Consider the following 22,251-nt stretch of genomic DNA (forward strand, 5'->3'; position numbering starts at 1 on the left):
CCTTTTTTATTCTCTCTCCCTTTACCATGATGCCCCATTCATTTTTTCCATAACACTTCTCACACATAAAATATTTTTAAAATATTTTTCTGTCTCCTCTACCTAGAACATAAGCTCCATAAGAGCATTTAAACTCCTTTGTGTGCTGTTGTATTCCCAGTACCTAGACAAGTGCCTGGCACAGTGCGAAGCTCTGTAAATATTCGTTGAATGAATTGCTGAATTCTTTACATCTCTTCCATGCCTGCTACAATCTTAGGCTTGCTATAGAAAAGACCCTAGTAAAATTAAAAGCAGGAAACCATAGCAAGAAGAAAAAAAATCCCCTTAAGTTGCCTCTTTTTGTAGTTAGTTTTTAGTTTCTGATTGACTGATTGATTGAGGGAAGGATTTCAAGAAGGAAATGTCAGAAGCATAGACTCAGAACTGCTCTGAGCCCTTTGAACAAAGTTCCCCAGCCCCCCATGCCTGGGCCCCGTGGGCTGAGCGCTTTTTTCTGCCTGGAGGCTCCCCCCTCCAGATGGAAGGGAAAGGAGGCAATCACTTGTGAGCACCAGCTTGTTCAAGTCATGTTCACTTAGTAATGCAAAGACTTTGCTTGGTTACTTTCATTAATTGGGTAGTATCAGAGAGTAGGGAGAATGCTCACTTTTTTGAAATCCACTAATTTGTTACGCGTTTATTCTGAAACTGATAGGAAATAAGGGCAATGGAATGGATCTTCCTCTACCCCAGTGCATTTGTTTAGTCTTGTTCTCATGGCTTTCATAAAGCCTTCCTGGAAAACTTCCAGTTACTACTTAAGATCTAAATCAAATGTCACCTCCTTTACGAAAGATGTCCTGAATCCTTTCATGGAAAGGTTCTTCAGGCAGTCTGGAGACAATTATCATGTTTGCTCACACGGCTACCATTGGTCTCATCACCCTGTTCATTTAAAAGACCATATCTGTTACCAGTTCTGAGCACCAGGAGGCCAAGGAGCATCTCCATCATGCTTTATATCTCAGTGTCCAGCTTAAGTGCCTTATACCTAATTGGTATTTGATAACTGTTGAGATAATGAGTGAGGGAATACATGAAAAAAACAAAAGACTTTCCAATCCAGTCACAGTTATCCAGTTAGCATTTGGACCTTCCTTCTGGGAACACTGTTCGATTATATATTTTTCGTCTTTATTCAGGCACTCTGATGGTTCTAAAACATCCCTACCCAAGAAAAGTGGAAGAACCCTCCATTTATGAATCTGTCCGGGTTCACACAGCAATGCAGACAGGAAGAACGGAAGATGACCTTGTGCCCACAGCACCTTCTGTAAGTGAGCTTCAATGTGACCACAAGCTCTCTCACTGTCTAAAATCAATCAAGTTCAATAAAAGTTAATAAGAGTGTATTTGTTCACATAAAAATTCTAGCTTTGAATATAAAACTTGGAAAGGAACGTAAGATTTGAAGCCTATAACTCAGTTAGTCTGGTCCTGGGTAGATCATAAAAATTACAATGCAGCCGGACGTGGTGGTTCATGCCTGTAATCCCAACATTTTGGGAGGCCAACGTAAGAGAATTGCTTGAGCCCAGGAGTTGGAGACCAGCCTGGGAAACATAAACATCTCTACAACAAACTTTTAAAAATATTAGCTGGGCATGGTGGCATGCACCTGTAGTCCCAGCTACTCAGGAGGCTAAGATGGAAGGATTACTTGAGTCAAGGAGGTCGAGGCTGCAGTGAGCTGTGATTGCGCCACTGCACTCCAGTCTGGGTTACAGGGTGAGACCTTGTCTCAAAACGAACAAATGAAAGCAATGCCAATAGTAATAGGATTTTAAATACTTAGAAAATGGAACTTAAATCTCTGTCCTTAGTTAACCAAACAACTTCGTAGTAGAATGGAAAAGAGAAGTTTGCATTCACATAGTTTACTAAACTGTTTTCTCCTACAATTTTCTATATTAAGAAAATATATATATTTTTAATATTTCAACTATCTATGGAAGACAAATATTCTCCACCTTTACTATAAAAACTCAGGGTATTATTTTTTCTAGCTTTTTTTCCTTTACTGACTGAAGTTTACAGACAGAAAACACTTGTGCTTCTTTGCAATGTGAGCCATTGTTCAGTTTCAGTGCAATTGGAGCACTCATTGTTTGTCCAAGAGTCCATTTATGTTTGTTCTGTGAACTGTGACTCTGCAGAGGTTCATCTCCAACACCCTTTTCCCTTCATTATTCTGAAGGCTCTTCTATTTGTTGTCTCTTCCTTGTTTGCTGAATACTCCTGGTATAAGAAACCTCGATTTGGGCAGATGATAAACAAGATAATACCCAAATAAATATCAAGAACTAATTCTGGATAGTAATCATGACACTTGAAAAATAATCACTTGAAGATATTCAGCTACAAATTATATTAAAATAAGTGTAATTTTCTATATCTACAGTACTTTTCTCTACCCATGACCAGAGAGATCTTTCTTAAAAAGAAGCCTTGCCATGTGACCTCTGCTTTACATCCTTTGGTGATGCCTTTTGTCTTCATGGCCCACCTGGACCCTGCTTGCCTCTCTGTCTTCATCTCATGCTACTCCCACATTCACACTGTGAAACCTGTCTCTCCCAGCTTTGTGCTCCTTCTCCTCTCCCTACATCTGAAATGCTGCCGACACCATTGCTATCTACTCATCCCTCAAGACTGGTATCAGGTATCATTATCTTCCAGGAAGCCTTTCTTCACCCGCACTAGCTTCTTTTACAGTGCTCCTCTTCTGTGCTCCAGAGCACCCTCTGTTTGCCTTTATTCTAAAATTACCATGCTGTGAGCTAATTACCTTCACATCTCTCTGCCCTCCCCACCAGCCAGAAACATCTAAGGACATGAATCATTGCTTGTCCTTGCAGCTTTACAGCCTAGCCTGGCTCATGGCACATCTTACATGTTCATTGCAGTGCTACATCTCCTCAGAAATAAAAATCCTGAAAATTGACTGAGAAAGTTATTTTGGCTTTGTTAGAAGTGGGGGAGAAGGCATCAGAACTCAGAACTTGAGAAATTTAGGAGTGCAAGACAATAAATAGTCCAAAGGGAGAAAAGACCAAAGAACAAATCAAGATCTACTCTGCAACCAATTCTTGTTTTCCAGCTGACCAGTCCCTTCATAATTTCCTCTTTACCCACCCTTACCCTTAATATAGATCACCAGTCACTTCAACATCTCTTTCATTTGCACTGTTAGTTTAACTTCACATTCTCCTCTGCTACACTTCCCCTAAAGATCTCCACTCAAGGTCAAACAAACCATGTCCTACTAAGTGTGTTTGTTCTTTATCAGCAATAAAATGCAGATAATACCTAATTTGTGAGATTGGTGTGAGCAGAAGATGTAGTATCCTTATGCAGAAATAAACTTCTTTAAAGCACATTCTGGAAACCTTGTTACTTACCTTCTTTGCTCACTCCAGCTATCAGATGGATTCACCTCTTTTAAAATGGAGTTTTCAAAATAGTGGTGAGTGATTGGTTGACAATGACTTGAACTCACACTATATAATGACAAACTTATGAAGTTGATTGTACATCACTATGGACAAAAAAACTGTAAAGGTTTCCTAGAGGATCTGAAATGTTTCTCTTTACTTCTCATTGGGGAATCACTGGTGACTGGACCAGTATAGCTGCTGGGGAAGGAGTTCTGGTCTGATCAGAATGCTCTTGTCCCTTATTGAACACAAGTTCTAAGCCTTCATTTGCTACCCTAAATGGCTACATGATGCTGCACCTCCATCTCCAGCCTGAGAGCCCTGAGGGTTTTCAAACTTCTGCATTTTCTTTTTGGGGTGTAGTTCTTGCTCAAGGTCTAGCAGTGGAGGAAGAGAATTAAAAGAACTTCTTGTTTAAAGTGAAAGTGAAAGATGCCCCACTGCCCAGAAATGCAGATGCCTGTGTAAAACTGTTTAACATCTTTTAGTAACTGCATTTGGGGAAATTGCTATTTATGTCTTATAAACAACATAGCATTGAGTTCCCATGATAGGATTAAATTTAATTAATTCATTTATTAAACAAACTTTTTTTTTAAAAAGTGCTTCCAATACACTCAGAACTGTTTTAAGCACTGGGAGTTTGGCAGTAATTTTGACAAAAGTCCTCCTCCCCTCACTGAGCTCACATTCTAGTGAAGATCACAGACAATAATCAATGCAGTAATCTAATACCAGACAGTAATACATCATGAAAAGAAAAAGTAAGATAAGGGGAGAAGAGGGAAGCAAGGGAGGCCTCTGTGAGGAGGAACCATTAGTAAGAGATTTCACTGAAGGGAAGAAATGACTCATGTCAAGATGTGGAAAGAGTGCTGCAGGCAGAGGAAACAGTACAAAAGCCCTGGAGTGGGAATGAAATTGAGGTGCTTCAAAGGCTAGAAAGGTCAGAATTGCGGGATGAGGTGAACTAGAGGAAAAGTTGTAGAAGGTGAGATAATTGAGGTAATGAGGGGTCAGATCACATAAGGCAATGGAGTTTTCAAAGAGCAGCACCTCCCAGCTGAGCATTTAGAAATATGAGTGTTTCCGTTGGTGCAATGCTTTGCAGCACTACCATCATGAATGAGTGTCAAGAGCCATGAAGAGTCTGACTTTACTCTGCTTGCAAGCTAACAAGTTAGCCTGCTGCAGTTTCATGGATGCTGATGGATGACACAAGACTTCTGGGTAAGAGTTGAAAAATAGTTTGCTATTCACAGGAAGAGCAACAGCCAGGATATCAGTATTTGTGCTAGTTCCCTGTGCTGAGCCGAAGTTCCCAAAGGGCAACATTGAAAGGGCCAGATGATATCCACAATGGGTTGCCCTACAGGAGAGGAACACTGAGCCTCGGGATCCCAAATCTTTTCTAATGATCGGTAGACATGTCTTTTGTTCTGAAGGGAAATATTTCTCTATTCCAAGGCTGCTTGTATAAGCATACTTTAAATATCAGTCTGCAACAAAGAACTGTTAATGCCTGGCTCATAAAACATTTGGAACCTTGACAAGAGACCCGTGGAGAATTATTTCCCAACAGTGATCAGGGGCTAACTATTCTTCAAAGAGTGGTAGAGAATTATTTTGCCCAAAATCTCAGTAGTAGCTTTTGTACATAACATGAAAATTCTTTACCTTCTGAGCTTATTTTAAAAAAATTATTGCAGATGGATTGAATGTGATACATGAAAGAAAGAGTAGCAGAGTCACGGCAGAGAAGCCCTGCTATTTACTGAGAAGGCTAACTCTGCAGGAGGGGTGGGTTGAGGGGATGAGAAAGAAGAGCTCTATTTTGGACATGTTAAATGAGAAATACCAATTAGTTGGCTTGGTAGATATTGAGATTAATATAGTTCAAGTTCCTGACATAATAGGTCCTATCTAAAATGTTAGTTTCCTTAGCTTCCCTTTTGTGGTATTTGACATTTTTAACAACTCCCTCCTTCTAAAAATTCTGTTTCCTTAGCTTCAGCAACATCTTTCTCTCTTTATTCTGTAATCTTTGACACATTTTATAGTTCCTCTTCTTAGACACTTTCCTTGCATGTTGCCCTTTTCCAGTATTTTGTTTTTGAAACTCTTCTCAGGTTTAACATTTTGTTGTTTATCCTTTCAGTCTTTTACTTGAAAAAAAAATGTATATATATATATATATATACACACATATATACACACATACATAAAATAATGAGCTCTTCATTGTAGAGTTGTAATATTCTTGTTTAATTAACTATATATTTAAAATTTTTTCATGTAATTACTTAGTTTTCTAAAACATCATTAAACAAATTCCATAATATTCCATTATTTGAGTATATCAATTTATTCAGTTAATCTGCTATTATGTTTTAACATGCTTTTTTATTTGAAATAATGTCAAAGTTACAGAATAATTGCTAGAATAGTATACAGAACTTGGCTTTCCCCAAGTCATTTGAGAGTAAATTGCCTACATGATGCCCCATCACCCTGAATACTTCAGTGTGTGTTTCCAAAAATAAGGGCATTTGCCTGCGTGACCAGATAGAGCCCTTCAAACTAGAAAATTAACATTGAGGCTGTGCCACTGTTTCATCCACAGATCTCATTCAAGCTTCACTAGTTTTCTCAGTAAGGTCCTTCAGAGTAAAAGATCCAGTCCTCAAGCACAAGTTGCACTTTATCTGTCCTGTCTCTGGAATATTCTTCACTTTGGAACACTTCCTCAGTTTTTCCTTAATTTTATGACTTTGACACATCTGAAACTTAAAGACCAGTTATTTTGTAAATAGTTTCCCAACTTTGGTTTATATGATATTGAATCATGATTAGATACAGGTTTTTTCATGTTGGGTACAAATACCACAAAAGTGATGCTTTGTTTGCACTTCTCACTGCGTCTTCTCAGTTGGAACACAATTGCAATCTGTCTCATTATGGTGTGTTTGATTACTTCAGTGGTGTCTGCCAGGTTTCTTCACTCTAAAGTCACCATATTCCCTTTGTTATTAAAAAATATTTGAGGTGAGGTTATTTGAGACTATAAGAATATTGTGTTACTTATTAAATTTTTACTTGCCAATTTTAGCATTTACTGATGTGTCTTGGCGGTTTTAATCATTACTGTGATTGTTACCAAATGGTGACTCTCTGATTTTCTTATTCCTTTTTACATTCATTGGTTGTCATTCTACTGTAAGGAAAAGCTTTTTATTCTTCAAAATTTTCAATCATTTTTATATCAAATGGTTATAATCATGACTATCATTATTTATTTTGATCCTTCAAAATTTCCCTGATTTGGCCAGTCAGGGAAAGAGCCCTTTCAAGTGGTGTCTGTGTTCATATGACCTCAAAAAAAAAATTTTTTTTTTTGGAGACAGTGTGTCACTCCGTCACTCTGTCTCCCAGGCTGGAGTGCAGTGGTGTGATCATGGCTCATGAAGCCTCGACCTCCTGGGTTCAGGTGACTCTCCCTCCTCAGCCTCCTGAGTAGCAGGGACTACAGGTGTGCACCACCACTCCTGGCTAATATTTGTATTTTCATTTTTTTTTTTTTTTTGTAGAGTCAAGGTTTCACCATTTTAACCAGGCTGGTATTGAACTCCTGGGCGCAAGCAGTCCTCATGCTTCAGCCTCCCAAAGTGCTGGGATTATAGTTGTGAGCCTCTGTGCTATTACTTTCTGAATAGCAAGATGATCCAGACTTATCTTGTTCTTTCTTTGTACCCAGCTCTAGAACCAGCTATTTCTCCAAGAAACTCTGCTCTTTTTCCACAGAATGGTACTTTAGAAATTGACATCTAGGTACTATGTGCTTATTGTTATCAGGATGTCACTCTCTCAGCCCACTCAGTGAGCAGAGCTGGGAAAATATGTATGTATATACATATGTACACATATATACTTTTACATCTGTATTTATCTATCGATTCATTCATCCATCCATGAGTTCACAACAATACTTCCAATACTACAAAGTTCCTTCTAGTGTTTTCCCTTCTCCCACAGTGAGAAAATATGGATCTTATCATCCTCAGTACACTTATGTGATGATCAATTAAATATAAGCAATCTCCCATTGCTGTTTCTACTACCCAACCCCTACCCCAACACTCCAACCACCCAGTCATGCTTCAATGCCCAGTTCCAGGCCACTGCTGCTCCCACCCTCACTACAGATGCCCACCTAGCCCAACTTGGCTCTGAAACTGTGCAGTAGCTGCCACCTCCACCCCTTCAGGCAGAAGCCCTCCACACCCTGCCAGGCTTCAATGCCTCGCACACAGCTGCTGCTGCCACCATCACTGCCATTGTCCACACAGAGGCTCCCTGTGCCCTACTTGGGCCCCACCACCCTGTACTAAGGTGCTTGAAAGCCCTCCACACACACATTGATGCCTGCCTTGCTTCACCTGACCTGTTGGCTTCTGACTTCATTTAAGGCTGGCAGGCAAGTAGGTAGTAGGGTGGCAGGAAGGACAGTCCTTTGTTTTTGAACATTTAGATGGTACCCCAATGGGGGCTTTTATAAACAGCTTTTCTGTTACAGATCATAGATTTTTAAAGATAAATGTGCTCTATAATTATTTACTTTCTTACATCTGGAGACCCTGAATAAAATTAATAGTCTCATTGCTTTCCCGTGCAGCCTTTGGCTTACCTGTCAAAACCTTAGAAAAATACTACACTTATAGTATATTGTTTGGGTGGAGGTAAGATGGGATTATTCCCTAGCTTGATTTTAGTAAATAATTCTATCAGGATCTTTTATACAACAATTTACTCCTAGTTATTTTGCCTCTACAGATTTTAACCTGCAACAGCCCAGAATAATTACTTTTTGCCATTCCTATAACACCTGAACTCAATTGAGTCAATTCAATTTATTTAATGTCAAAATAAATCACACCAATTATGAGATATCAAATTCACTAATATTGATTAATATTATTTAAGTGAACATTTGGGTAGTTTATCCTTACTTTTATATCATAAGATTTTAAAAGAAGTGTTTGCTTATTTCCTGCTTTTTATTGTGGTAGAGATGGTTGTTCCTCTTTTTATTTGGTTGGGAAAATTCACCTCAGAAAAAAATATTCTGGAAATTACCATAGAAAGAACCTTGGTGTCAACCGAATCACTTCCCAATTTTTGTTAATTTTGTTTCTTACTAAGACATATGATGACATCACATTTGAACAAAATATTCTACCATGAATTGAATTTCTTGTGGAATTTATGAAATGATAAATTTCTTGATGTTAAGCTACTTGTCTTATGCAAATTTCTGTTCACACTATTCTCCACCCTTCCTTATATTTCATGGGTGTTAGCTAAGTGTGTGCTATTATTTTTACGTTTGAATTAATGACAACATGAGTTAAAAGAACTGGCTCATTCTTATTTCAGATTCATTTCGGATAAATCAGGTGTAAATAAATCTACACTCCTGACAGTCTGTTTCTTGGAACATGGATCTCAAGATAGTGTGGGGGTGGGGAGGAGGATTATGTGATAAAATAAATGGTAAAAATGCTATTTCTAAGCTTCCCTCTTAAAAATTTACAAAGTGTATTAGCATAATACAGACTCTGGGAAGCCCCGAAGTAAAAACATCCTTTTAGTTTTCTTAATCCAGTCTCCCAAAGGTATTGACAGTAGATGTGTGTGTGTTTATGTGCTAATAACCCTGTAACAATCCAAACAGCTGGATTTCACATGACACACTTTGACCAACACAGACTTTTATAAGTGAAACGATGTGGTTTATTGTTTGCAAATTGCTAACTGGAGTTAGGAACTACAGAATGACGCCAGTAGATCCAGTTTGAAAACAATCTCTCACAGCACATGGAAGCTTTTCAAGTGCCTAGGTGAAAAATGATAGTAATTTAAAGATCAAAGGCAAATATTCTTCATTTAAAAATAGGACACGAAAGGAAGGACAAACGTCCTGTTGTGACAGTTCTGGGCTTCACTCAGTGCTTTTCTTTTTCAGCTGGGCACCAAAGAAGGTTACCTCACCAAACAGGGAGGCCTGGTCAAGGTAAGGAAGTGTGGTTTTGCTCATGCCAGCCACAGAGAAAGAGAACACGTCACGTAGACTCAATTCTCATCTTGATAGTTTTTCTTGGAAGCATAATTGCCTGCTCATTTTAACCCATTTGTAATACTCACCTGATTCAAGAGTTCATTTTTATGGCTCATTAGTCAAAATTCTGGAAAATGACTTGACTGTTCTTTGACAAAGCCCTGCATAGGTGTAGCCTGCAGTTAAAAGTCAATAAAACATAGTCCCCTGAATGGAATGATTGAGGATGAAGATAGCAAGTTTACTCTAGAACATCCTTCGTTCTTTTTCTAAAACAAGGAAGAAGTCAAAATTGTATAAAATGTTTCCTTAAGGATAGGCCGAAAACATCACTGATGCTACTGAAACTATGTTATAAAATCCAAAGAAAAACAAAATTTAAGTTCTTAGAAGTTCAGAGTATCCAAATGTTCCCCATTTATGAGACTGTACCTTTAGAATTCCTTTGTTTCATCTCAATGTGCCAAGAAGACCTTCATGGAATGTGTCTGCTCCTTCTTGTTTTAAGAGTCATGGTATTTAACCTCTCACAGACACTGGCATGCTTGGAATTAGCCTAAATAATTTCATTATTTGTGTCCCTTCTAGATCGAATGCTCCCTGAGGACAGAGAGTATTCATATTCATAGCATACTTATGTTTAAATCCTCTGTTACTTCTTTTAACTGGGCACATTGCCACCCAGGATAGAGTAGGGTGCTGTTTGTATATAAGAAGGTAACAGCAGGCAATGATGGTTTTTACCACTGATACCTTGGAGTTCTTAGGCAAGGTTTAGAATATCATGTGAGTCAGGGTTCCTAAACCTCAGTTTTGTTATTTGTAAGACAAGAATAATAATACTGGCATTGTTGTGTGAGGATTGGATATAATATATAAAGCCTCCAATAATAGTATATCGTCCATATTAGGTACTCAAAGAACAATATTTATCTTTATTATAGAGTTAATAAAATGGAAATTGTAGTGGTTTGTTATAAGTTACATTGAATATTTATGATAGACTAATTCTTTTTGTATTTAAAAATATACTAATGATATATCTGCCTTCATTTTTGTTATAAATCACATTGAATATTTACGGTAGACTAATTCTTTTTGTATTTAAAAATATACTAATGATATATCTGCCTTCATTATGAGCTTAATGCATGAAATTATTTTAATTTTTATAGATATTTTGAAACTTTTTTCTCAGAAATGACACAAAAGAATTTTTTCAGGGTTATAGTATTTAATTTTTTAGATACTTTTAAAATGAAAGTAAATCATCTGGTTCAAATATTACATTCCTGTATTCAAAACTTTGTGTGTGTGTGTTTGTGTGTGTGTGTGTGTGTGTGTGTGTTTTTCTCAGACCTGGAAAACAAGGTGGTTTACTCTGCACAGGAATGAACTGAAATACTTCAAAGACCAGATGGTGAGAAATGTGATAATATATTTTTCCTTTAAAAATCAATTCTCTAGATGAAAGAAACTTAGGTCTTTAAAATCTCTGAAATTATTTTTATATCCACCTGAAACACCTAATAAATGATTGGAGATATGAATTCTTGATTCCTGAAATGAGCAGAGTTATTTTGCAAAGATGAGATGTATGTCCCAGAAATTGCTTTCTTGGATTGGCTAAACTATAGTTCCCCAGGGCACGTAATTCCCTCTGTTTAGGGCAATGTAATTATTCTCTTGCCACAATTTATTAACTGTCTCTCTGCAACAATTTGTCCCTTTATTAAAAATGCAGTTTCTCCATTTCCCATGCCCATTTCATTAAGCCAATTTAAAATTATTTTTTCTCACTTTTCTTATATAACATTTCTAAGAAAGTAGAAGTTTTAAAAAATGAGAGAAAAATATACCTCTCTTCCATGTGTTAAAATCCATCTTCATCAGTAAATTGATAAAGCTAGTATCTTAACGCCCAGTTTTATGAAAGGCTCATTCCAAAACCAAGGACTTCCCTTGGTAGGGCTTTTCTATTGTCAGTCCTGTTAGTGAAAGGAAATTTGACAATTGCCACATAGTGGAAGACTTGTGAGGGGAATAAGTGAGGGATAGATTTGTCTGTTTTTTTTTTTTAAATGATGACATGTGTTGCTTTTTATTTTATTTAGTCACCAGAACCAATTCGGATCCTAGACCTAACAGAATGTTCAGCTGTACAATTTGATTATTCACAAGAAAGGGTAAACTGTTTTTGGTAAGTTGTTTTATAAAGAAAACGTTTTTTAATGTCTTCTTGCCAGACACTTATTTTGGCTAAGGAATAGAAAGCTGTATATCTTAATGTCTACAAAGTTCAGATCTGAGGGGGCATGCCTGCATGTAACAGTATTTTCAGCTGAGTGTGACATAACACCTCATTTAAAGTAGCTTAAACAAACAGGCAGGTCAGCTCAGCTTATGTTGCGTACTGGAGAAGTATAACTCACATAGAGGATGCCATTCACATCTTAGACAATTTAATTTCTTTGAGGCTTTCTACCTCATTTTATTTATGACTTTGTTGACTCTAATAATAGGTGATTTGTATTGTTATGACAATTTCTGGCAGATGGCACAAAAATATTTTGTTCTAACGTAATCAGTATGTTATAAAAATGTTCTAACTGGGAGAAGAGTCTTGAGAAAGGAATGTCTTATTTCCCACTACCTATTATTTTAAAGTTTTTCAAGCATACACAAGTTGAAAGACATACGTTTACATACCCTCCATAGCAGTTATTAATATATCTTACCATATTTACTTTATCCTAGTCTATCCACTTTTTTTTTTCCTGAACCAATTGAAAGTAAGTTAAAGACATCATGGCACTTTATTCCTAAAGACTTTAGTATGTGTCTCCTAAGAATAAAATATCACATATAGGACTACAATATCATTATTACACCTAAAGAAATTAATGTTAATTCTATAATATCAACTGAGAATGGGTGTCTTTTTAAAATTTGCATAGACATGCCCTGTGAGCTAGCAGAGCTTTATTTTTCTCATATATCCAAAAATCAGGAGGCAAGCAGCTATGGTGACAAGGTCAGGTCCAGGGTCTCTACTGTTCTCCTGGCCTTTTCTCATGCTGGCTACTTCAGGATTTGAGTGTCTACTACACCTGTAGGTCTCATATTTTCAACAAAGTACAAAGAAAGATGTAGGGATGATGTCACTCATGTCTGTCCCTTTTTATCAGGAAAACCAATGTTTCTCTAGAAACTCCCCTATGAGACCGGGTGCCATGGCCATCCCCAGCAGCTGATCATAATTGGCTTAAACAAATTAGGATTTGTTGCTTGGGGTTCTGTTAGCAAGAGAAAGGGATAATTATCTGTATTAATAGACAGTTAATAATGTCTCCCATAGGGAGTACCAAACAATGACAATGACAGAAACCAGTTTTCTAGTATATGCACTGTATCACTCCCTCCCCACCACTGTCCACTCACTCTCCACTAGACCTCACATCAAGGTATTACCTTCTATGCACAGGGACTTACCTCTTACCTATTCAACTTTAATTGCTGGTATCAACAAAATATACTGCTTAGGCTTTAAGATATAGAAACCCTTCTGAAGGCTTTTTCACAAAAAGAAAAAAGATTTTTGGTATTTTTGCATCTCAACTGTAAGTACAGGAAGTATGTTCAGTATGTAATTTAGGGCTGACCTTATTGCTTACGTGATTTTAACTAGGTAATCAGACACAGTCAAATGAAAAATTACTATACACTTAGGAAAAGTATTTTGTGCCAGTAGGAAAGTTCTTATTCCCTGCAGCAGAGACTGACTCTTGGCCAAAGATGGGAGAAATAACTAATTGAGTTTTATTGTCTCTTTTTATTGTCCCAATAGTTGAAATTACCTACAACCAAAGAAGGCAGAGTTATCCTCACTGAAGCAAGCTAACACAAATGAGTTCTTTTTAGCAAACTTCTCTGTCTTGCCTATTCTTTGGATCATAGCACAAGTTTTTGAGAGATCTTTGAGAGATCAGCTGAATAAACACATAAGTATTAGAGTTAACCTAAGACATGAACCACAAAAGGATCTAGGGGTGTCCTGAACATGTTTCTTTCTTCTTCAAAGTCTTATTCGAGTATATACATCTGACTTGGAATAATAATATGAATCTACAACTTCCTTAACATTTCTGCAGTTTGCTGGCAGGAATAGGTGCATATATACCAGCACTTCAAGGTACTTACCTGGATCCTTTATCAATTCTTTTTTCCCTTGCAATACTCTAATTAGTGTTCAACTAATATATATATATATATATATATATATATATATAGCTAATGATCTGCAATATCTTATGTTCTTTCTTTTGCCCTATTAGTTTGGTATTTCCATTCAGGACATTTTATCTCTGTGCAAAGACTGGAGTAGAAGCTGATGAGTGGATCAAGATATTACGCTGGAAATTGGTGAGATTTTTAAGCCTTCAGATGTCCAGTCTTGAGAAATAACATGTTGATGATTTCAAACATATTTCTATCAAAAGAGTCAGACTAGCTCCAAGAATCATAGAGATGTCTGGGTGTCTACTTCCAGGCTTGCGGAACAGTCTGTTAATTCTTCTGGGACATGAGAAGAGGTGGAGACAAGGTTGTAAAAAAGAAAGAATTAAGCCGTATTTGGGTCTTAGACGTAGAGCCTTAGCCTAATAACCACCTATCAGACTTCCTTTAAGGTGTGTCAGTTAGTTCAGTTTTGTCTGGAGGGGGGACATTTAGAACCAGAAGGTCTGACAGAGGAAAGCTGACATATTTCTCTAGTTGAAAAGCCTTTTAAATTGTTAGAGAAGAAAGTTTGCCAGAGGAACTTAGCTTAGTTTCCAGTGTAAGCATCACTTTGCGCAGGTCAAGGACAAAAGCTGGTTTATTTTGTCTGCTCTCTATATATCTCCCAAGGAGAAGACTGAGTGAGTACTTATAAAACTTCACCAATCTTCTACTTGTTTTTCATGTGCTTGCAAGTTAGTGAGTTGTTAGCCAAGAACTTATCCTTAAAGCTGACTAAAATTTCCTATAAATACCACCTTGAAAGCTTTGATGATTTCTTTTTTTCTTTTTTTTTTTTTTGAGACAGAGTCTCGTTCTGTTGCCCAGGCTGGAGTGCAGTGGTGTGATCTTGGCTCAGTGCAACTTCTGCCTTTCAGGTTCAAGTGACTTTCGTGTCTCAGCCTCCCAAATAGCTGAGATTATAGGAGCCTGCCACCACGCCCAGTTAATTTTTGTATTTTTAGTAGAGAAGGGGTTTCACCATTTTGGCCAGGGTGGTCTGGAACTTCTGACCTCAAGTGATCCACCAGCCTCAGCCTCCCAAAGTGCTGGGATTACAGGTGTGAGGCACCATGCCCGGCCAGATGATTTCAAACAAAATATTTTTTTGAATTATTTTTTGCAAAATTGTCTGATATATATGAAAATTCCTTCCTAGATACTGAGACTTTTGCTTTGAGTTATGTTTTCAGTTTGAAATTCAAATAAATATACCATTCATTTTTAAATTCTTCCAATATATTTATTATTCAGTGAGGGATAATTTGTCTTGTGAAACCTTTGCTCAGATATGAATTAATTTCTTATTCTTTCTATTTTTAATTATCAGAGTAACACAAAATCATTATACAAGAATTATAGAAAAATATATCAAGTATACACACTTTTAGACTTCTCTCTTTACACATAAATATTTAAAAACAAAATTTAATCACTTGCTAGAAGTAAAAACCACAATGATGTACCACTACACACCCTTCAGAATGGATACAATGAAAACTGTCAATATCAAGTATTAGCATGAATGTGAAGGAACTAGAACACTCCTACATTGCTAGAGGAATGAAAATGTGTACGGCTACTTTGAAAAATTGCTTGGCAGTTTCTTTTAAAACTATATATATACCTACACTATAATTCAGCATTTTCATGCTTAGGTGTATATCTAAGAGAAATGAGTGCATGTATCCACTAAAAAATGTTACAATCATGTTCATAGCATCTTTATTAATAATATACAAACTACAAACAAAACAAATCATTTGCTAGTGTTCTATATTTGCTCACTTCACTCAGCAATGTATTATGAACATTTTTCCATATTAATTTTAGATCTATATCCTTCTTTTAACTCATTGAATAGTATTGCATTTTATAGATTGCTATAAGTATTAGACCAATTCCCAATTTGTACATGTTTTAGCAATCACTTTACAATATGTGTCCTAAAAAAATACAGAAAATTTTTCTGGACACATGATAATTAGCTTATAGTTGGGGGTGAGCACATGATAATTAACTTAGAGTTCTATGACATCCTTACTAATCAACATGTCTTATTTAATATTTGTTAGAAGCCAGGGTTCATTACAATCACTCAATAATGGATACACGTGTGTGTACTTTATTACAGTCACAAATAAGAAAACAGCTCAACCAAGGGGAAGGCACGATCCGATCTCGGTCGTTCATCTTTAAATAGATCTTTCTTGCCAAGGAATGCTCTGGCCCAGGAGCAAGGTGGAATGTTCCCTGATGCTGTGATCTGCAGCAGGCTTCAAATGAAAACCGACTAAGGATTTTCTTTCAAAAACAAATCAGAAGCAGATGCTGATTGGGACCCATATACCACGTTGCTGACTCAGGTTGCTGCCCTTCCATGATGTTGCCATCTCCTTGAGAATACTGAAGCAATCACCATTCTGATAGAAAGTGCTTAAACCACCACTCTTAGGTCTGCTCACTCTTAGAACACACAATGGAAGAGGAAAGGTTTTTGTTTTCATTCATTGTGGTCCCCAAGCCTATTGACACTAGTTGCCTAGAGTCCCACTCTGAGTCATGGTCAGCCTGTCTGACATCCAGGTTGTGCTATTAACCAGGAAGGAAACAGATACTTGGAGGCTTAGATGACTTCTGCAGGATTTATATTCAGATAGAAAACATCAAATATTTTCAGGGGAGAGGTTTTTTTTTTTTTTAAATTTTTCCCCCTTTATACTAAAAAACAAGAACATTTCCAAAACTAAAATGGAAAATGCTTGTGGCATTTATTTTCTCTTTTTAAAAGGTTCAGAAATTTGGCAGGTCCTTTGCTTCTAATGATAAAACTGTGAGAGCTAGATGTCCTATGGGCGATTAGGTAGTATAATAAAGGTAAATGAAGGTACAATTTTTAAACCATTATTTTCACCCTTTTGGGGTAAATGTTTTAAAGAGTGAGAAAACAAATTGAGAAAGGGTGATAAAGTAGTAGATAACTTTTAGTTTAATAATAATTATTGTTATTATACTACTAATAATAGAGCTCTTGTAAGCACTAAGTTATCTTTATTCAACATTTCTCCAAATGGACTGAAAGAAACTTTTCAAGGACAGTGTATTATAACAATTCCTTTCCCAGAATTAGTTGTATAGGGTTGGCCCAAGAGATGTAAGAAAAATCTTGCATTGCTCCCTAAGCACCCCGGGCCTTATTAAAGAGCAACTTCTGGTTCCAGTTGGGGAAGTAACACTAAAGCTACAAGAAATATGTAATAATGATAGGTAATAATGTGTTCCAAAGCTTTTTCAAGCTAGAATAAGGAGACAAATAGAAGAATGAGATACTGATGTCCACAGTTCATTGGCAGAATCTAACTCCTTCTGTTATCTTTTTTAATACTATTTTTGTTTAGATAGAAGTTTCAAAGAAGATAAAAATGCTTGAAGAGCCTGAGAGTAAAAAGATTATGATGCAAAGCTATGATATAAACTGCTCTTGCAGTCCAAAGGGATAGCTGGTTAAAGAAGTTTCTTATTTAAACATCTCAGAAGCAAAAATTACATTAAATTTTTGTATATTTCAACAACATTTTAAATGTATTTTGTTATGTTTGTATTATATAGGATAAAGCAAATGTCAAGTTAAAATGTACTGTGTCGTTTGTAAAGTAAATAGTTACTGGCCAGGCGCGGCGGCTCATGTCTGTAATCCCAGCACTTTGGGAGGCCAAGACAGGCAGATCACTTGAGGTCAGGAGTTCGACACCAGCCTGGCCAACATGATGAAACCTTGTCTTTACTAAAAATACAAAAATTAGCTGGGCATGGTGGCAGGTGCCTGTAATCCCAGCTACTCAGGAGGCTGAGGCAGGAGAATTGCTTGAACCTGGGAGGTGGAGGTTGCAGTGAACCAAGATCACGGTGCTGCACTCTAGCCTGGGTGACAGAGTCAGACTCCATCTCAAAAAAAAAAACAAAAAAACAACAACAACCAAAAAAAAAAAAACAGAAGTTACAAATGAATCCTCACGGATGCGTATAGTTTTGTGTTTGTTTTCTTAGAAACAAATGTGTTTCTTTGGGTGGGTAATATTGTGTTTTACTATGTTTACCTTTTATAAAACATAACCTGTTTATTTATATTCTTTGGCTTTGTTTATTAAAAAGCATGATTTTGCTGTGCATGTACTATTTTGCTATTAAAATTTATTTTTAATATTTGTAACTTGAAAGAAATATACAACTGATTAATATCATAAATAGCAATGAAGAATTCACTTCAGTTAGACTATTAACCACAAAGGATTGGAAGTTGAAGAAATAGTCCAAGGCCTCAAGGAGTTCTTAGTTGAATATGGAGAAAACAATAAACATATATATATATATATGTATATATATACATATGACAATATATAGCAGTAAATAAGATCATTACTGTAAGAGAAGTACACAAAGCTATATGATGGAGCAGGTGCTTCAGCAGGGGATACAACAATTCATTGGAGGGTTTTGACATGAAAAGGGTGAGCTAACATGTACCTGCTATGTAATTAGTACTAGACTAGGTGTTTTGCCTGCCCTCAGCAGTCCTGCAAAGAAATGATTCTAACTCCTAAGTGGAGCCTGTGAGGGTTCCTCAGCTATTTCTCCAAGTCCAGAAAGAGGGAGGATGTTTTGTGCCCACGACGGATCACAGCATGGGAATACGGAAGAAAAGAGAGTGGGCTATCTGCATTATATCCTGTCTGCTAACAGGTATGAGCTTATCATTAAGACACAGTATTCGCAGTTATTCTCAGAATTCCCTCTGGGAAAATCCTGGCCCACAGGAGCAGTTTTCTCTGGACAAATGGTGACACCAACATGGTGAGGGAAGGCTAATACAGGTGGTCCCTGACTTATGATGATTTGATTTAGGATTGTTCAACTTCACAATGGGTCTATTGGGGTATTAAATGCATTTTCTCCTTATGATATCTTTGACTTAAAATGAGCTTATTGGAATGGAACCCCATAATAAGTCAAGGAACATCTGTACTGTTTCTGGGGGAAACCTTCCCCCTATGCCAGGACACCTGGACATCAGAGAACTCGGTGGGGCAGGACGCTTCTTTTCCCAACCACATGGCATGCAAGAGAGTGGGTTCCTCTCTCCTTATTTCTCACAAGGGCTTGGCATGCAGGTCAGGGCATTATGCTGTGTCCCTGTTTCAGGCAGAAAGCAAGAGAACTACTATAAGGAGAAGTTCAGTTCTACTTCCTTCCCTCTCCACTACTTCAGATCCACTGCAGCAAATCCATGTTTCTACCAAACTCTTCCTAGCCAGGTATACTACATAGCAGAGTGCCAGGCTGAACCTATGGTCTGCTCTCTATGAATTCAGGCTGTCTGACCACGATGTCAAGCAGAGTTTCTTAAACCATCTGTGGCAAAGGATCTGATTTTCTTTCTTTTTTTTTAAATTTATAATCTATCACAGACTGAGATTTCATAAAATTCAATGAATTATTAGAAAAATCAAGCAAAAAATACAAATATCACAATCCCAGTTTATTATTATCAGATTCAACAGGCATAAAGTTACTATGTCAAATTGTTGTAAGTTTTTCAACACTTAAAACTGGCATGTCTGTATTTATCTTGCTAGCAAACAGTGTGCACAACAGCCCAGTCTGTGGACCACGTTGTGAGTAGTACAGGTCTAGCTGACTGGCAGGTAAAAGGAAACAGCCTTCTTGAGAAAGAATTCACCTGAAGACGAAGGGTTGAGGTGCACATGCTTTGTTGATGGAATATAGGCATCATTAGAGGGGAAAGGTGATTCAGAGCACATTCTTGACTGTTACTCAGCCCCTCCTCAGCAAAATCTAAAAGAGCTATTTCACCAGAGTCTCCAGTACCCAGACAATGAGATTGTAAGTTGTGTCACATTTTCAGCTGTGAACAAAGATGGCACCCTTGGCCTTAAGCAAGGGTTGTGTGCCCTTGTAGACAACAGCAGCCACAACCTGACTTAGCAGTAGCAACAATGGCCAGGGTTGTGGGGCATAATCATCCCAGAGAGCAAGAACGAAGAAAAAAACAATGGCAGATGCCATATAGTTTCAGAGTACATGTGAAGGGTCTGTGAGGACTTCCAGAAATATCTGGCAGGCATTTGAGAATGACCATATTTTCCACAGAAAAAGCAAGATGGGAGCCAGAGAAGTTAGACCAGCAGGTCCCTGATCCCATGCTACAGTTATTTCCCCAGTTCCAGATGCATCATTGGTATAGCCATCCAGGCATACCTTGAAGATATTGCAGGTTTGGATCCACACCACCACAATAAAGCAAATATTGCAATAAAGTAAGTCACATCATTTTTTTGTTTCCCAATTCATACTGAAGTTATTGCTAAAAAAAATTATAATGATCATCTGAGCTTTCAGCAAGTTGCAATCGCTTTGCTGGTGGAGAGTCTTGCCTGGATGGTGATGGCTGTTGACTGATCAGGGTGATGCTTGTTAAGGGTTGGGGTGGCTGCAGCAATTTCTGAAAATAAGACAAAAATGAAGTTTGCTGCATCAATTGATTCTTCCTTTCCTGAAAGCTTTCACTGTAGCATAAGATGCTGGTTGACAGCATTTTACTAACAGTAGAATTTCTTTCAAAATTGCAGTCAATCCTCTCAAACCCTGCAACTTCTTTATCAACTAAGTTTATGTAACATTCTAAATCTTTTGTTGTCATTTCAAAAGTTCACAGCATCTTCACCAGAAGTAGATTTCATCTCAAGAAACCACTTTACTTGCTCATCCATAAGAAACAACTCATCATCCATTGAAGTTTAATCATGAGATTGCAGAAATTCAGTCCCATCTTCAGGCTTCACTCCTAATTCTAGTTCTCTTACTATTTCCATCACATCTGCTGTTACTTCCTCCACTAAGTCTTGAACCCCTCATAGTCATTCATAAGGGCTGAAATCAAGTTCTTCTCCACTCCTGTTAATGTTGATATTTTGACCTCCTCCTGTAAATCACAAATGTTCTTATTTTTGTTTGTTCTTTGGGTTTTGTGTGTGTGTGTGTGTGTGTGTGTTTGTGTGTTCTGTTTGTTTGTTTTTGAGATGGAGTCTCACTCTGTCACTCAGGCTGGAGTGCAGTGGTGTGATCTCACCTCACTGCAACCTCTGCCTCCCGGGTTCAAGCGATTCTCCTGCCTCAGCCTTCCGAGAAGCTGGGACTACAGGTGTGTACCACCACACCCTGCTAATTTTTGTATTTTTAGTAAAGACAGGATTTCATCATGTTAGCCAGGCTGGTCTTGAACTCCTGACCTCCTCTTGGGAGGCCTTGGCCTCCCAAAGTGTTGTAATTATAGCTGTAAGCCACTGTACCTGGCCACAAATGTTCTTAATGGCATTTAGAAGGGTGAATCCTTCCTGGAAGGTTTTCAGTTCACTTTGCCTGGATACATCAAAGGAATCACTATCTATGGCAGTGATATCCTTATTAAATGTATTCCTTAAATAATAAGCTTTGAAAGTTGAAAGTCAAAATTACTCCTTCATCTATGGGCTGCAGGATGGATCCTGTTACTAGGTATGAAAACAACATTAATCTTATTGTACATATCAGAACTCTTGTGTGACCAGGTGCGTTTTCAATGAGCAGTAATATTTTGAAAGAATTCTTGTTTCTGAGCAGTAGGTCTCAACAGCAGGTTTGAAATATCCAGTAAACCATCCTGTGAACAGACGTATTATTATCAGGCTTTGTCTCATTTATAGAGCAGGGGCAGGGTAGATTCAGCATAACTCTTAAGAGCCCTAGGATTTTCAAAATGGTAAGTAAGCACTGGCTTCAGGTTAAATACCAGCTGTATTAACCCCTAACAAGAGAGTCAGCCTATCCTTTGAAGCTCTGAAGGCAGGCATCAACTTCTCTTTAGCTATGAAAGTGCTAGAGAGGAGAAGTCAATGACTGGCTTCAAAGCTTCAAAGGATGGCATCTTCTTCCAATAGAAGGCTATTCAGCTACATTGAAAATGTGGTGTTTAGTGTAGGCACCTTCATCAATGATCTTAGCTAGATCATTTGGATACCTTGCTGCAGCATCTACATCATCACTTGCTGTTTCACCTAGCGCTTTTGTTATGGAGATGGTTTCTTTCCTTAAATTTCATGAACCAACGTCTGCTAGTTTGAACTTTTCTTCTGCAGCTTCTTTACCTCTCTCAGCCTTCCTAGAATTGAAGGGAGTTAGGGCTTTGCTCTGGATTAGGATTTGATTTAAGGGAATATTGTGGCTAGTTTGGTCTTCAGACCACTCACACTCAAACTTTCTCCATCTCAGCAATAAGGCTGTCTTGCTTCATATTCATGTGTTGATTATGAGTAGCACTTTTAA

General features: G+C 37.5%; 1 protein-coding gene across 2 annotated transcripts in view; it reads left to right on the forward strand.

Moving 5' to 3' along the window:
• The window catches only part of DAPP1 (dual adaptor of phosphotyrosine and 3-phosphoinositides 1), a 53,283-nt gene extending 35,193 nt beyond the window's left edge, over positions 1 to 18,090 (forward strand). Inside the window, exons 4-9 of one of the 2 annotated variants that reach the window (XM_054484803.1) lie at positions 1,185 to 1,315; positions 9,502 to 9,549; positions 10,952 to 11,014; positions 11,709 to 11,794; positions 13,929 to 14,016; positions 14,452 to 15,999. In XM_054484803.1, the coding sequence (XP_054340778.1) occupies positions 1,185 to 1,315; positions 9,502 to 9,549; positions 10,952 to 11,014; positions 11,709 to 11,794; positions 13,929 to 14,016; positions 14,452 to 14,517 (482 nt within the window). In that variant the 3' untranslated portion in view covers positions 14,518 to 15,999. The other variant, XM_054484802.2, reaches the window with a different exon arrangement.
• Positions 18,091 to 22,251: the final 4,161 nt, after the last annotated feature.

This window comes from Pongo pygmaeus, chromosome 3 (assembly GCF_028885625.2).
Source record: "Pongo pygmaeus isolate AG05252 chromosome 3, NHGRI_mPonPyg2-v2.0_pri, whole genome shotgun sequence".
NCBI classification, from domain to species: domain Eukaryota; kingdom Metazoa; phylum Chordata; class Mammalia; order Primates; family Hominidae; genus Pongo; species Pongo pygmaeus.